Below are 16,465 nucleotides of genomic sequence, written 5' to 3'. Positions count from 1 at the left end.
TAGCTTTGCCACTTATTCACAGTGTGACTTGGTCTTTCCAGGCCTCTGTTTTACCATCTGTAAAAAGGGGAAAGGAATAGTACACCTATTTCATAGTGTTGTTTTGAAGCGTTATTATGTGTAAAGGACTTATCGCAGTGATGACAAATAGTAGGAACAATATATGTGATGGCTATTATCACTATCCAAAAATGATGATAGATACAACTATCTATCCACCCTTTAGATAGAATGAACAATCGTGATCTGTGCTAAAATGAAACTGCCCTTCCAGCTTTATTTCAGAGGCCTTGCTCCTGGTCCTGCTGGACTGTGGGACATTGCACAGCCCTGACGGGCGGAAATACAAGGAGCAAAGGGTGCAGGGACTGGAAAGGGGCAGTGTTGGACGCACCCAGATCCTCCATTCTCTGGCTGTCACTCACTTCACCTAGCACAGTGGGCTTGGGTGATACTCACAGTGGGTCTCAACAAACCTCTTCGAATGGGTCCATAGAGAATGGTTACAGAAATAGGGTCTAGGTAGGATGTAAAAGGAGTAATAAATCCAGATCCTCTTTCTCACACAATTCAACAGAATACTTATTTGGCACCCACTGTGAGCTAGAGGCTGTACCAATTATTAGGGAGGTCCACCTGTCCCCAGGGAACTTCATGAGCTGTTAGCCCAAATGATCAGGAAGTTATGGGGACCCAGGGGGCTCAGGGGGGAGAGGGCTGTTGGTCCCGGCCCATGATGGTGAGGGAAGGAAGGAGGTGTCAGCAGATTGGGTGGGCTGGGATCCGTGTTTCCGAAAGAGGCTGAGAAGAGGACCCTGTTGTAACTCTCCTCCGACTGGCCTGTTCTCCTTGGTGCCTCTTAGACCACAGCTGATCAGGGCTGCCAATTCCTTTCTGAGTGTGCGCACTTGAGGCCGGACCTCCCAGTTTGAGGAAGGGGCGGTCTGCTAGCTCCCTCTGCACCCCTGGACCACCCCGGGAGAGGAGGAGGGCCCTGGCACATTCCTCCCCAAGGATCCCTGGGCCGCAGCAGCCTCCGCACGCACCACACCCTTGGCTGGCCCCGGCCAGGTGTGCGCGCGAGGGGGGGAGCCCGCGGCCCGGGGTGAGCGCTTTTACAGCTCGGCTGGTGCTGTTTGTCTGCCTCCCGAGGGCTGGGTCCTCCTTATTCACAGGTGAGTCACACCCTGAGACGCAGGCTCTCTTCCTGTCAGGACTGAGTCAGGTAGAAGAGTCGATAAAACCACCTGATCGAGGAAAAGGAAGGCACAGCGGGAGTGCAGAGTGAAAACCACCACCGGCCGCCAGGCGCCACAGGCAGCGACCCCTGCAGCAGTGGACGGCGCGCCCGGCCGGCCCGGCCATGCCCGCGCTCTGGCTCAGCTGCTGCCTCTGCGTCCTGCTCCTGCCTGCCGCCCGGGCCACCTTCGGGAGGGAAGGTGAGTCGGTTCCAGGAGGGAAGCTCGCAGTCCTGGGCTGCGAACTGGCCGTTCTGTGCAGACGGGGAGGCTGAATGCACATCGGAAGATGCCCACTTCGCCCAGAACCTCTCTGAGCTCCCGCCTCCTCTCTGCCACCCCCATTGGGGCTTTTCCAGAGATGGAGTTTCCACAAGACTAACATTACTATGCAAAGCTTTCTGACTTAAAAACAACTGGGAAGCCAACAGGTGTGCCAAACCAGGGGTTTCCTTACTTTAAGCATTCTCTTTGATTGCCTTTTTTTTTTTTTTTTTTTTTTTTTTTTTTTTTTTTTTTACCACGTGCAATGACTAAATGTTGGTGCCTAAACGCTTTTCTCATTGCGTGTTTTTGCTGTTGGGATTTCGGCGTGAATGTTCTCTGTGACGGAGCACCACGAAGTTTGAAAATGAACCTCTTCCGTAATCCTCCTTCCATAATTCCCGTTTCACCTTTGGGATGGAAAAATGAGCCTCTTGAGTCTTCCAGATGCCTTGCTTTTGATTAATGTTACCTTTTATAGTGTTTTCCTACAGCAATCACTCAGCAGGCATTTCGCCATAGATCACTGGATCTTATCTGGGGCTCCCCGTGGCTGTCATGCCCCGAGAAGTTCAGCTGATATAAACAAAACTCGCAGGCAGCCTAGCAACCACCTACTGTACGCATGTATCAGCTATGACAACACATAACGGGTGTTTTCCTTGTCACTTAGTCTCACCACTGACACTTGACTGGGTAATTACCCTGAGTTTTCATGTTTATATTGCTTCCTGCACCCGATGGCATTCCAGCAGTCATTTCAATGGGGCTAAGAGGCATTTTCACACGTGAGCATGAATGAACATGAGACGATGTTCATGCCCACTGTGGGCTCATCTTAGATGTTCCATTTATTATTGTGCGTCTGGGTAAATGCTGGCCTGAAGGGATGCGAATGGCAGGAATATTTTAGCATGTGTTTCAAACCTCTGATACGGTCCTTTTGGTTTTGTTTCTTGTTTTGTTTTTCTAAATTGGTTTTGGGATTAACTTCCAACACATCATCATAACTTTCATTTAAAAAACTATTTATGAAGATGATCACATAGGTTCCGTTCCCTCAGAGTTAGGATAAGTAGTCTTAAGCCAGTGGGGAAAAAACATTGTAAAAGTAAGCATAGTCTCTGAATATTGGAATATACAAAGGACTTTTTATAGATCAACTGCTAGAATCTGGTGGCTTAAAAAAAATGAGAAAATGGATTTGCACAGAACCACAGAGGCAGCTGTTGGCAGAGACAGAATTGGAACTTGATTCAGGATTCTTAGAATGGAATTTTTGGGACCACATTACGAAAGTAATAAAGAAGAAAGGTACATATTTACCCAATGGGTAATTATTGAAGCAATTTTCCCCTTCACTATGGTTAAGTATGCATGTGTGAGTGTGTGTGTGTGTGTGTGTGTGTGTGTGTTAGTTAGCATTAGATAGTAGAAACAAATGTGTGGGATCTTATCAAGTCTTTAATGAAATCAGACTCAAGTGGACAGAGCTTGGACTGTCCCTTCTCAAAGACGGACCAGCTCTGAGCATTCTGTGTAGACCGTTAAATTCAGGCTCATTTCTAGAACTCCCTCTACTTTGGGGACGGACTGCTTAAGACATTAGACTCCCTTTTCAAAAGGCATCGCCTTGGGGTTCAGTGAGAGTGCGGAAAGTTTGGTATTCAGGTGTTGCACTCATGCTTGTCCACTCCTGGGATGTTGGAATGCAGCGGAAGTTAGGTTGAAAGTATGGTACTTTGCCATCTCCCTAAGCCTCCCACATCTGTGCATCCTCTGGTCTACACCTGTGAGTCCAAAGCAATAACATTGCTTCTAGGTTGTTCCCTCAAAGGTGAAGTTATGGTGTTAGATGTCATCAGCAAGACTTTCGGGGATGGTCTCAGCTAGAGCACACGGTTCAGAGGCAGCCTGACCTGGCTTTATATTTTATCTCATTCACTTACTCCTCTACTTCCTTATAAGTAACCTCAGCCGCTCAGAGTCTGCTTCTTCACCTGTTAATTGGAGGCAGCAGTACTGTGCAGCCCCGTAGAGCTGCTGAAAGGATGAGAAGTTATTGTAAAGTGCCTCAAAATGCCTGGAACCTTCTTTCTTTTAAAAGTCTAATGCTAACTCTAGCCAAAACCGGTTTGGCTCAATGGATAGAGCGTCGGCTTGGGAACTGAGGATTCCTGGGTTCGATTCTGGTCGAGGGCATGTACCTTGGTTGCGGGCATATCCCCGGTGGGGGGTGTGCAGAAGGCAGCTGATCGATGACTCTCTCTCATCGATGTTTCTAGCTCTCTATCTCTCTCCCTTCCTCTCTGTACAAAATCAATAAAATAATATATATATTATTAAAAAAAAAAAGTCTAATGCTAACTCTATAGGCATAATGAACTCGGATGTCTGGAGATCAGTAAGGAGGAGGAATACTCCCCTCCAGGAGCTCACAGTTGGTGGGAGAGAATGTGGCTCCAATGGTCTGGGTCAGAGTTCCCATGGGACGGTATGACTGGAGAAGAGGCTAGAAGGAGACTAGAACTGTAGCCAAGAATCCGGTCCCTAAGAGCCTTACATGCCAGACTGTGCAGTTGGGATGGTGTTCTGTAGGCAAAACAGGGTTGCAGGTGGTTTATAAGCAGGATATAGGCAAGGCCACTCCCTCAGAGGCTTACAGGATGGAGGTGAGCCAGGAGAGGCCAGTGAATGGCCGTTGCAAGAGTAAAAACCGGACAGTCAACAGAGATAATTCAAAGGTGCAATGGAAAGAATTTGGTGATCCACTAAGTGTGTGTTAGGGATACCGGTAAGGGAAAATTGTGAGGAATGAATCCAAGAATGGGTCCAAGGCTCAGTTCCTGTGATTGTTTACACAGTAATAACATGAAAGAAAATGAGGACTGTGAGAAAGTATGAGATTTGGGAGCAAGGTTGATCATTGAAGAGGAGGGATGGAATTCCTGGGGGCACCTGCTGAATTTGATTGAGATGAGAGTAGAGGTGTCCAAAGACCCTGGGTAACAGCTGGAACTATGATTTTGAAGTTTAGAAGAAAAGTTTGAAATATGCAGTTGGGAGCCCAAAGGTGGAAAGCAAAGCCTTGACAGTAGATGAGACTACCTGGGAGAGAGAGGTAGTCCCAACACCTAACAAGTGGATGGGAGAACAATGAGGGAGAATCAGGAGGGATGAGCACCGAGGAGAAAAGAGTTAAGAAAGAGGTGTGTTTTGTTAGGCAGTGAGTTAATGAGTTTCGGCAATGTAGGAGTAACAACCGATATTCAGATTTAAAAATATGAATATACAAAGACGAGGAGTAAAATACACTGTTGGATTCAGCCATCAGGTAAGTTTTGAAGCAATTGTTCTAGAATAGTGAGCTCAGTATCCAAAAGTATTATAGATCACCAATGTGGTTTTTCCCCTGGCCTGGTACTGGAAAAGAGGTGCTATCGATAGTGGAAAGGATCTGTGGAAAGGTTTATACTCCCATGGATTCTGTTATTTAAATTGCTTAAGTAGCATCATGCATAAGAGCGCAGGCTCTGGAGTAAGACTGCCTGGGTTCAAATCCTTGGTCCTGCGTGTACCAGTGCTGGGACTTAGCAAGCTAGCACACCTTCAGGCTCCTCATTTCTAAGGTGAGCACTTTGTAAAAAAATTGAAAAAGAAAAATCTTTACCTTATATTCAAGTGTGTACAATAAACAGGAGTCTAGAATTGGGTTGGAGTGTAAGTTAGAAATTTCCATGCAGCTTAAACTCTGGGTGTCCTGGATTGGGGGAGCAGCCACTGGTTTAGCTCTGCTGGTCCGAGAAGCTGAGGAAGAACACTGATTTGTGACCAGTGTTCATGGGAAAGTCAGGAGCGTGAAATTAAAGTGTCAATCTCGGGAATATTTGTTCCATTTGTTTTTTTCTCTGCAAAAAGCTTTATTGTTTCATTTGGTCCAGTGCCTATGAGAGGGCTTCAGGGTGGTTAAAGGAATGGCCAGTAGTTTCGGGGAGAGGCTCAGGCAAAAGGCAGACACTGGGGAGGGGGTGGGGGTGCAGATGGTCCCCTCAAAGGCCTCGGGGCTCCACAGGCTCCTAGTTGTGCTGGAGGGGAGCCTTTCCAATAGACACTCGCCCCTCCCAGCCGGGGGCCATAGCCTGCAGAGGGGAGCCAGGTGTGGCCCATCTTCCTGAAGAGTTTCACCTCCTCACCCGGAAGTGGTTCTGCAGGAAGTCAGAGCTGAGGGTCAGTGTAGGCAGAACCAGAGCTCCCAGGTCCACAAGGGCCTGGGTCAGGCTCCTCCCCAAGGCCAAGGCGGCCTCCCTGGCGCCCTGAGTTCTGCCCTCTCATCCTGGGGGGCCTCAGCGCGTCCTGGGGGAGAGGGAGGCCACCGCGCTGGGTTTGCAGCTTTAAGACACTCAGAGCCCTCCGGCCTCTCCTCCACCAGCTCGCCCAGAGAGAGGTAGGTGCCCGCGGCCGCAGAGGCAGGGGGTCTGGGGGTTGATGGCAGCCTCCGCCTCAGGGGGATAATTCTGACAAATTTGGGAGCTCATGGTTGTCTGGCGATAAGGAGTTAACGTAGAAAAGAAGCCGGTGTGCTGGCCGGTCCCAGAGGTGGTGCTGAAGATTGAAGATGGTGATTGGGAGGGTGGCCGGAGGCTGGGAGAAGGGGCAGCCCTGGGTCTGTTCGTCCAAACACTGTTGAAGCAAGAGGCAGATCTGGGACCATTGAAGGCACTGCCCCCATTTAAGTTTCTTGGTGGCTCAACTGTATGGCTTCCCTCTTGCTCCTTCTCATTGCCGCACTCCCCCCCCCCCCCAGCCCACCCAGTACCCCCCCCGCGCCCCCCCCACTCCTCCCCCCCCCCCCCCCCCCCCCCGCCGAAAAATTTGCCAGGACAAGACTTGAATCATCTATTACCAGTCTATAGGAGCCCCATAGATTCTGGAATATTCTAACTTAGTCACAAATTAGGCCGAGTGGATTGCTGAATCATTACTGGGCTGTGCTCTAATGTAACCCCCAGGTACATGAGGTCATATTTGCATCATATCCAAAGCTGAAAGCTGAATCTTTCCTGTGTCTGTGGGTGACTGTATGTCTGTGTATGCGCCTTCCCAACAAACGGGTGCTTCTTCTGTCACGATTTTGAAAGAAAAAAAGTACGGTTCTTCCTCCAACTCTGATCAGCAGAAGGGCCCGAGTCCTCCCTTCTGCGCATCAGAGGCAGGTGAGGTTCAGGAGAGCAAAGGCATATGTTAATTACACCCCCTGGACATCTTCAGGCTTCTAGGCCAGTGATTTTTCAAACTTTTTAAAAAATTTCATGGCACACATAAACTAATTACTAAAATTCTAGGGCACACCAAAAAACATTTTTTTTGCCGTTCTGACAGAAAAAATAGATATAATTTTGATTAATTCAAAATTTACGTTTAAAATACCAATAAGCTTTTCAGGGTTTTATCCATCATTGTTCTTCAATGATGGTTGACATTTTGAATCTGTTGATGCATGTTTGTGTCCAGAGGTATAAGTTTTGGAGTCTTTCTGGGTCATGCTGTTTATGGCTAGAACACTGACAACGCAATCTTTATGCATGCTTACTGCTGTTTCAAATCACTATCCATTGTGCTTTTGGTAAAAGGAGCTCCCTAAGAGTTTAAAGATCGTTTCTCATCTCAAAACAGACTGGTCCACTTTGCAAGCAGTGGGTCCAACAGCGACCCAACTTTCTGCTCTGGCCTTGTCAAAGGGGTTGAACATGGTAGGAAGTGAGATCTGTGGAGACAGAGAGGAAGTCACAGTGAACCGGAAGTGGAGAGTGGTAGTGGGAAGCAGCACATTTGTCTGACGGAGACACAGGACTCATGGCTTCCACTCCCTGGGGAAGGCTTCATGGTCCAACCTCTTCTTGGAATATTTGTTACTTCTCGTTATGGATCTAAAAATGGTTGGGCTCCTGAAAGGCCATTTAATTCATTTTCTGACTTTAAGCAGTAAATTTTTAATTTATTGTTTTTAAAAACGGTTTATTTTTAGGAAAAAATCATTAAAGGAGATGTGATAAATGCACTCCACACATAGTTGCCCAACATTGTAAATGTACATGAATTACCATTATGTTATTTTTTTTTTTTTTTCAAAACTGGAAACTATAGTGGTTATAGTTAGCACACAGATACCTAAATGTGTGAGTCTTTGTGAAGAGATGTGGTGATAGTAAAAAGATGAAAATAAATCTATGGCTAATCTCCATGTGCAAGAATATGTTGTTCATAAAAGCAATGGGTTTAAAGGTGGAGAATTATTCGGTAACTTTTTTTAAGGAGCCAACAAATCACAAATTTAGGTAATTGAAATACTACTTGTAATGTATACTCCAAAAATGTCAGTTCAAATCAGAATTTCAGTACAAATTAAAACTTCCTTTTAAGCTTTTCTTTATTCAGGTGCACACAATTCATGCACAGGTAGGGTCCCGAGGCCTGGCTGGTGATTAGGCCCGATCAGGGCCTTCTAGCTGCCAGCCCGGGCCTTCCTTCCATGGTTTCCAGTTGCCAGCTGCCATCTTCAGTCCACGTTGCCCCCTGGTGGTCAGTGAACATCATAGCAAGTGATTGAACTCCTGGTCTCGTGGTCAAACTCCTAAGGAGACACTTTGCATATTAGCCTTTTATGTATATAGATATGCCTCATGCACGACTGCTTTCCTTTTGGTCCTCATTTTTTTTTTTTTAAATATATATTTTATTGATTTTACACAGAGAGGAATTGAGAGGGACAGAGAGTTAGAAACGTCGATGAGAGAGAAACATCGACCAGCTGCCTCTTGCACATCCCCTACTGGGGATGTGCCCGCAACCAAGGTACATGCCCTTGACCAGAATCGAACCCGGGACCTTTTAGTCCGCAGGCTGACGCTCTACCACTGAGCCAAACCGGTCCTGGCCTTTTGGTCCTCATTTTGATGTCACTTCTACGTGTCCTGAGCTCTCTAATTTTCATTATCTCAGCTGCTTTGTAAAAGGTTACATGACACCTTTTGCTGGGCCAGGTAGAAAATGCTTCTTAAGTAGGCTTCTTAGGAATAAAATGTGACTTCTGAATTGGATCCTTTTTTTTGGAGATGAACTCGGGGAAATACAAAAATTGCTGTTTATGTGGTCAGGGATGCATGGGGTTACTTATAGGTGAATGAATACTTTCACATAGAATTCTTACCATGAGCACAAACTGAGTCTCGCACTGGAGCTCACACCTGCTGCCTTGGAGTGGAGCCTTAAAGGTGCAGGTGTGAGAGAAGGGAGGCTCTTCTGTATGGTGTATCCTACTCCTCTCTTCCCTTTACTATTGAACTCAGACTGAGTCCTCAGCCTCCTCCTCTGCCCTCAACTCCTTTGCTAGCCAGACAAAAATCAGTGTCTCCAACCTCTCTGTTCACTGGGATTGTCTTTCCCTTTCCCCACCAGATACTGGAACTAGGTGGGGAGTTAGGGAAATACATCTCCAGGTGTGGTCTCCTGGTGTCATTGTCGCTAGGCTGAGTTCTCTAAGTCCACCTGTGCCTTTTCCAAGTCTGGGTTGTAATACCAAGTGCTATAAACTGAGTGAAAATAGGTGACTCCTTTTAAGCTATCATCTTTCAAAAGAAAAATGGTGGTGATCTGAGTTTCCTTGACTCCTGATTATTTTAGGCTATTTAGAGTTGGAAAGCTTGGCCCACATTTTATCATTCAGAGTGACCCAGATGATCAGAATCCTGACCTCTTTGTCCCTCTTCTCAGAGCACTTCCCGTTGGCAGCCTCACTCACCCTGCTTGGGCGTTGATGTGTCCTGGAAATAAAAGAACCAGGCAGGATGTGGCACCGGTGGTCTGGCTGCATTGTTGGGAAGGTAGTGGTGAAAACGGTGGGAGAGAAAACTGAATTCAGTTAAAAAATTCCTCGTAAGGGATGTGCCAGTTCCATTTTCTTATTCTGATTAGAAGACATATTGTGACAAACCTTAAAAAGATAAAACTAAAGCAGATAGTCACACATTAAACCTAAAATTCAAGATCAGTTTTAATAAAAAAAAAACCTGTTCAGATGTTGTTTTAAATATTCACCCAAATTGAGAACTATTTTAAACCATGGAAAGAAAAATCTCACACAGGAGGTTTTTAAAACTAGACAGTACTTAGGAGCATTTTCATCAGCACATGTAAGTGTAATCATATATATATATATATATATATATATATATATATATATATATACACACACACACACACACACACACACACACACACACACACATATGGCTAATATGCAAAGTGTCCTCTCGGGAGTTTGATGGGTAGACTGGGAGTTTGATCACCTCACTATGATGTGCGCTGACCATCAGGGGGTGGCAATGTTATATTCATTTCAGGTGCAATGAATATTTAAGGACACTTGCAATCATTGCTTTTGTTCTGAAAATAGGGATTTGTCATCTTTTAAAAAGTGAATACTATTCTCAACTTTAACTTTGCTCACCATTTTCAATCGAGCTATTTACATGGAGGTGACAGTTGCTATATTTGAGCATAAAAGCATTGTCAGTTTACATGAGGCCAGTTCTTTGACTCCAAGAAAGGGAATGACATTCAATAAGATAAATTAATGTTTAATTGGTAGTGTAACTTCTTTGAACAAACAAAACAGGAAAGGGTAGTTAAGATTGTTAATTCCAACTCACCTCTCCTCACAATGATGCTTTCCTTTACAAAGCAAGAATTTAAAGAAGCAGAGGGGATGAAGATATGAAATGAAGTGGAAGTGGAATGAACGGGAGAGGGAGAGATGTCTCAGTGGGAAGTGTTACGGGAAATCAGGCTGGAAAAGTATATGGGATTAGAACACGGACATCTTTGTAAGCAATGTTAAGGAATTCTGGTCTTTACCCTAGAAGTAGGTAAAGGGAAGGCATCACGGAGTTTTAAGAAGAGCAGTAGTGCTAACATTTGTACTTTGAAAAGGTTTAGTGACTACTGAGTGGAGGGAGGCAAGGGATGTTGCAGGGAATGCCATTCCAAAGCTATGGCAGACAAGCGATGATTGGGGTTTGGTCTAGAGTAGCCATCGTGGAGGTGCCCTTGGATGGATTTGAGCTAGTTCGTGGGTCGTATTATAAAATGTGGTAAGAAAGATAGAGAACCTATAAGGATAGCTTCCCAGCTTTCTGACTTGATGGGTTGACAACCATGAGTTTTCTTTTAACCATGTTTTATGTAACGAGCTTTTGAGATAACCAGTGGGGAATGTAAAGTGGTAGGCTGAGCATGAGGGTCTCAAGCTGAGAATGAAGTCTGGGCCAGGGCAGAATCTTAGCATGACAACACCTGTCATGGTCACTGAAGGCCTTGGCCTGGGTGAGAGGTTCTAGAGCACATGTGTCAAACACAAGGCCCGCGGGCCAAATCCGTCCCGCCAGGCCTTGCAATGTGGCTCGCACCGCGCTGTCATCACTGCACTCCGCTGCATTTCCATCACAATGACAGTTTATGACTGTTCAGTAAACCATTCGGCCCGAGATTTAGGCTGGATTTTAGATTTTGGCCCCTTCTCTGATTGAGTTCGACACCCCTATTCTAGAGTGAGGAGCCTGAGTTCAGTTCAGGACTGAGCCTTGAGGAACATCAACATTTAGAATTGGGATGAGGAGAGGAGCCCGCAGACAAGCCAAGAAGAAACCTGACAGAATGGCATCATGCTATTTAAGGGAAGAAAGAGTTTCACAAAAGGAAAGAAAAAGATTCAATGTCCCAGAAAGGGGATGAGGGGCACACAATGCTAGGAAGGAAACACAGGGCACACATCTCCCCTCTAAATAAGGAAGAGAATTAAATGTCATCTCTACATGATTTATACATGGCCTGCTCCTTTACAGGTAACTAACTGGTTTGATACCCTTGCTGCTGTTTAACTGCATCAGTATAAGTGCGCACCAAGCAGCAGAATGGAAGCGAGAGCAGCAAAGCTCTACGTAATAGCAGCCAGCACACACCGTCAAGTTCAAACATGACACTAAGATTCCTAGCTCATGAGCTAGTCCCACACATGAGCCAAGTACATTACCTGTCAAGGCTGCCAGGTCTCTGCAAACTGATCTCATGGTCTCCAGCCTGCCTCCCGGCCTCCCATGCACAGCCCTCAGCTTGCTGCCCTTTGAGATGATGGGCAGAAGGTCTTCACAGCTCCAAGCTCACAGAGTGCAGGCGCACAGGCATCCTGGCACAGCAATAGTTCATGTGGTGTAAGCAGCTACCTGGAAGAACATCCCATACTCCTTCTACCTCAAAGTACCGTGTTCCTCTGGCAATTCTTTCTGTTCCCATTTCACCATGGATTTTGTTGTTGTTGAAACATTAGCTTTTTACACTGAATGCCATATATGTAATCTATGTATTGTGTTGAAAAATTTTCATACTGGACTGCTGTGAGATTTCTCTATGTTTGAGTTCTTGTTTTATCATTTTTAAAAGTCAGACTTCCTTCCTTCCTTTCTTCTTTCCTCTTCCTATTCATTTTCCCATCTACCCTTCTATTCACCCATCCATCCATCCATTCATTCATGTATCCATCCATCCACCCATCCATCCTCCCATCCATCCTCCCATCCATCCATCCTTCCATCCATCCATCCATCCATCCATCCATCCATCCAACAATCACTATCCCTAGCTCGGTATTAGGTACTGTGGGGACACAGATGTGTGAAATGCTAAAGGGGAAGTAAGTCATGTACACAAATAGTGATGACATGGGAGAGAAAGTGATAAATGCTGGGAGAGTGGTAGGGATGAAGATCTGTGGGCATTCAGAGGAGGGAGATTGTTGAAGGGTTATCAGCAGGGATCCTACATGATCTGATTTATGCTCTTTTAAAAGATCACTCTGGTTGTCCTGTGGGTTCAAGAAGAGTGGAAGAGGATAGAGCCCTAGGCAAAGGAAGTAGCCATCAGGGCCTGGTCATGGCAAGAGAAGAGCTTGGTGCATCCCAGATTCCTGTGAGGGTCTGTGTGGTGGAGCCCAGTGAACAGGAATGAGATCAAGTTGCAGAGGTCAGCGGAGCCACATCTTCAGGGTTTGAAAAGAAGTTTGCTTTTTAATTTTGCTGCCACTGTTGGAGTACTAAAAACGCGATGATTCCCTAAATTGCATGAAGATGGCAATGAGATCATCCGGGTGAATAGCAGAGCATGTGTTTTAAGTGTAGAACAGAAGAAAGAGGATCTGCTTAGCACAAATGATTCAGTGGATGCCAAATTGTGAAAATTTCTCGTAACTGTTTGCAGCATTTCCTATGGAAAATTTACAATGAGCTCTGGATGAACTGCAGCCACCGATGTTGAGTATTCCAAGGCTTGGCCCACGTCCAACCCGAGGAAATATTTTCAGTTTCCTTCTATTCTCCTACGGATACAGCTTGGAAACAGCCTTTGCCCCCGCGCTTCCTGCCCCGACCTGTTGGAGCTGTGTTGGAAGGAGGGTGGTGGCATGAAGGGAGCCTGAGGGGTTCCGCACACCTTGATGCCTTGCTTGTTGCTGGCGCAGAGTTTCCAGCTCCTTGAATCTGCATCTGGGGGTGCGGTGGGGGTGGCGGCGGGCGGACCAGCCTGTGTCTGGCTGCCTGGCGGGCTTTGCTAAGAAGCACTTTGAGGGTCAGGTGCTATGATAGTTATTATTATAATAAATGCTTAAGTGCCGAAGAGGGTGCATACAGCTTAGTCAGACACAATTACCTCCCACGCTTTACTAGACTGAAAAAAATCTGTGAAAATCTGAGTAAGATGACTCGGTTTTAGAAGTGTTTATGGTGGGCTCAGGGTAAACTTGGTAGAGAGAACCCCTGCCGACAGAGACAAGGATTTGTGGGCATTGGAGCGAGGGGACAAAGAGAGGATGGGACAAATCCTTGAAGAGAGGTCTGTAGTTTGGAAAGAGCGCAGTACAAATGAAGAGACGAATAAGAGAAATGGATGGGACCTGGCGCCTATGATAGAGTCAGGGAGAGAGGGGGCAGGACCTGCCTTTCTTGATTCCTAGAGCCTCTGAGGCCTCAGGGCTGTTCAGGGTCCCAGTCAGATTTGTTTCTGTATTTTCTGGTTCAGTGATCCCTTAAGGCCAGGTCCCAGATTCATGGTGAAAGGAGGAAAACGTGGATGATATGATGAGTGCTTGACAAAACCCAATATGTATTAAGTAAGTATACACAGAATATCATGTTTGACAAAATAAACTCTTAGAAACTCCCCTTTTTGAAATCTTGCTTCTTCACTAAGTCCCAGTGTCCGAGCACCAAGTGCAGCCTCACTGTTAGGCATGAGGCGATGTTTATTAAATGAATGGAATAGGCGTATAGCACAATGTCCAAGGAGAGAACAAGGAGCGGGGACAAGGAACAAGAATCAGTAAAACAAAATCTATCAATGAGACGCTTTGGCGAGAAAGGGAATTTATCAGGAGGGACAAAGAAAATCTGCAACACGACAGGCAAAGAGTTTGCTACCTTTGTTATAAAAACAAGGCATGATAATTTATTTAAAAAACAAAAAAAGCAAAAAACAAACAAACAAAAAATCCCCACATGGTGCCCATTAGGTAAATGGACAAAGATCGTGAACAGATCACTATCAAAATAGAAATAAAATAGGAAACCAGCACCTGACCCACTCTCTGATTTTTATTTCCTTTCACCATGTTCTGTAGCTGTCCTTAACAAATATCACTCTCAGGATTCTCTCTGTATTTCTTATTTATCTTCTTTCCCTCCTACTTGCATGAGAACTTCAAAAGGGCTGAAACATCTATTGGTTTTGTATACCCTTTACCCCCTGTGCCTAGAACAGGGCCTAGCATACAGTAGATGCTTATTATCTATTTGTTGGGTGAATGGATTGAGTGAATGGACTGTTAATAAAAAGGGAATGTCCAAGGCCTTTATCTTTACACTTCCATCAGTTGCTTATGAACCAAGGCTTCCTGATGGAAACTAGAGAACATAGTCATGAAATTTGCTGCTGGCCCAGAATTTGGAAAAATACCAAGTACATTACAAAATGAAAATGAGAAAATTCTGGGCATAAAATTGAACAAGACTAAACACAGAGGAAGGAAAGTATACTAAAATCCTTTTTAGAATTTCCTCCTGTTTGAAGTGTATTCTAGCCTTGTATTTAGGTCTGTTAGTCTAAATAAGTCATATGATAAGCTATCAAAGAATGCTAGTTTTAGATGGGGCTTCTGTGGAGAAAAGCATCCCCTCCAGGAATGGGGAACAGAGTGTCTGCTCAGTGGCGGTATTTGTATTTTAGGGCACATCCAGACATGTGGGAACACGTGGAGTCCTTTGAATGGTACAAACACATCTAGGAATTTCCTGAAGTTTAAGAAAACATTCATTCATTTGTTCATTGAAAAGCACTAAACACCTACTAAATACAGACACTGAGCCAGATACCAGGGCTTCATTTTTCCTTTTCTAAGCATGGGTGTACTTTCGGCCTGTTTAAAGGGCAGAATCAAGTGAAGATATTTGCCCAGCTTCATTTCAAAAATAAATTTAAAAAATATTTCTGCCAATAGTTAAAAATCAGTACATTTCAGACATAAAGCGAAATTTCTCTCTCCTTTGAGAACGTAAGTGGAAATGCTATCTATGGGAGACATCGTTTCTGTATGGCAAGATTGGCTAAGGGGGTGTACAGCTTCTCCCTTTAGCCCTTTTGGCAGAGTTCCCTCTGCTCCCTGTCGCCTTATTCCTAGCCTGGCAGTGCCCTTTGGCAACCAGTGGTGTGCCAATGGTACTGGCTGGGCAGAAATTGGTCACAGAGTAAGACAGACCAGGCACAAGCTGTATGAGGCCCATTTTGTTCAGCTCTGAATTTGTAGGAATCATCTGAAATTGGAATCATAAAGATTTTTTTTTTTTTTTATCAGTAGTGAGATTAAGTAATAATTGGTTTTTGGGAAGTTAGTCTAAATTTGGGAGATGATTTGAGAGAGGCCATGTTGCAAATGCATCCATGACAAAAGGGGTCATTCCATGCAAAAGGGCAAACTCTCCTCATTCTCTGGGTGTGAGTGTTTGGAAGATACTTGAGCTAAGTGCAGTGCAGCTAAGTGTTGAGCTCAGTGCCATTTGGTAACTTCAAGGTCCCGCAGACAAGGCTGGACAGAGTGTCTTCATGGGATTATCACATAATGCAGACACAGGAGGCCAGTGCACTCCCCGGACATGAGGCCCATAGGTTCTTTCATTCCAAGCAGCATGACCTTGGGGTTGACAAAAACCCACGTGAGAGAGAGGAGGATTGACAATAGGTTTGTCACCTGTCGGGCAAGTTTCAGAGTGGAGATGCTGGTTGGAAAACTCCCTTGCTGGAACTGTAATGCATCTCCAAGAATGACTATGACTTGAAAGGAAGAACATAGTTCTTTCAGAATAGAGCTTGGACAGTAGAACATAGTTCTTTCAGAATAGAGCTTGGACATAAGTAAAAAAAGAGGAAAAAAAGATAATGACAAGGTTGTCTATTTTTTAAATATTGCTCTAAAGTAAATATATCATGAGCTGTCTTTATGAAGTCAACTATCACCAGCAAAAAGTTTGTTCTGAATTAGAAAGGCACAATGAAAAGTTTGTAATTGCGACTCCTTGCCAAAGTCATCCAGGGCACAGAGGGCTGAGTAACCTCATAAGGATCATTGGCTGGTGAATGTAGCTCTTTTACATGCCTGATGATGTACTCAGTAGAAACTTCACAGCCTGTGACAGCTGTGTGGCACATCTGTTCCAGATCCAAAACATCAGTCACACACGCGTTCACTGGGAAAGGTTCGCCTTGGCACCAGCTCTGTGAAAAGCCCTGGGAGCTTGACTTGAGCACAAATTGAATAGGCTGTGAGTTGAATGAAATGATAGGCTGCAGCCATAGAGTTGTAATACCTG

The 16,465-nt window shown here is 45.1% G+C and overlaps 1 protein-coding gene across 1 annotated transcript in view; it reads left to right on the top strand.

The window, feature by feature from the left end:
* The first annotated feature begins 1,220 nt into the window (after positions 1–1,220).
* LAMC2 (laminin subunit gamma 2) overlaps positions 1,221–16,465 on the top strand; it is a 54,174-nt gene continuing 38,929 nt past the window's right edge. Inside the window, exon 1 of the mRNA XM_036442011.2 lies at positions 1,221–1,439. Within this exon, the coding sequence (XP_036297904.1) occupies positions 1,364–1,439 (76 nt within the window). The 5' untranslated portion in view covers positions 1,221–1,363. The remainder of the gene's footprint in view (positions 1,440–16,465) is intronic.

Source organism: Pipistrellus kuhlii, unplaced genomic scaffold (genome assembly GCF_014108245.1).
Source record: "Pipistrellus kuhlii isolate mPipKuh1 unplaced genomic scaffold, mPipKuh1.p scaffold_m20_p_18, whole genome shotgun sequence".
Classification (NCBI taxonomy): domain Eukaryota; kingdom Metazoa; phylum Chordata; class Mammalia; order Chiroptera; family Vespertilionidae; genus Pipistrellus; species Pipistrellus kuhlii.
The sequence above is the reverse complement of the archived record's forward strand: the minus strand, read 5'-3'. Positions and strand labels throughout refer to the sequence as shown.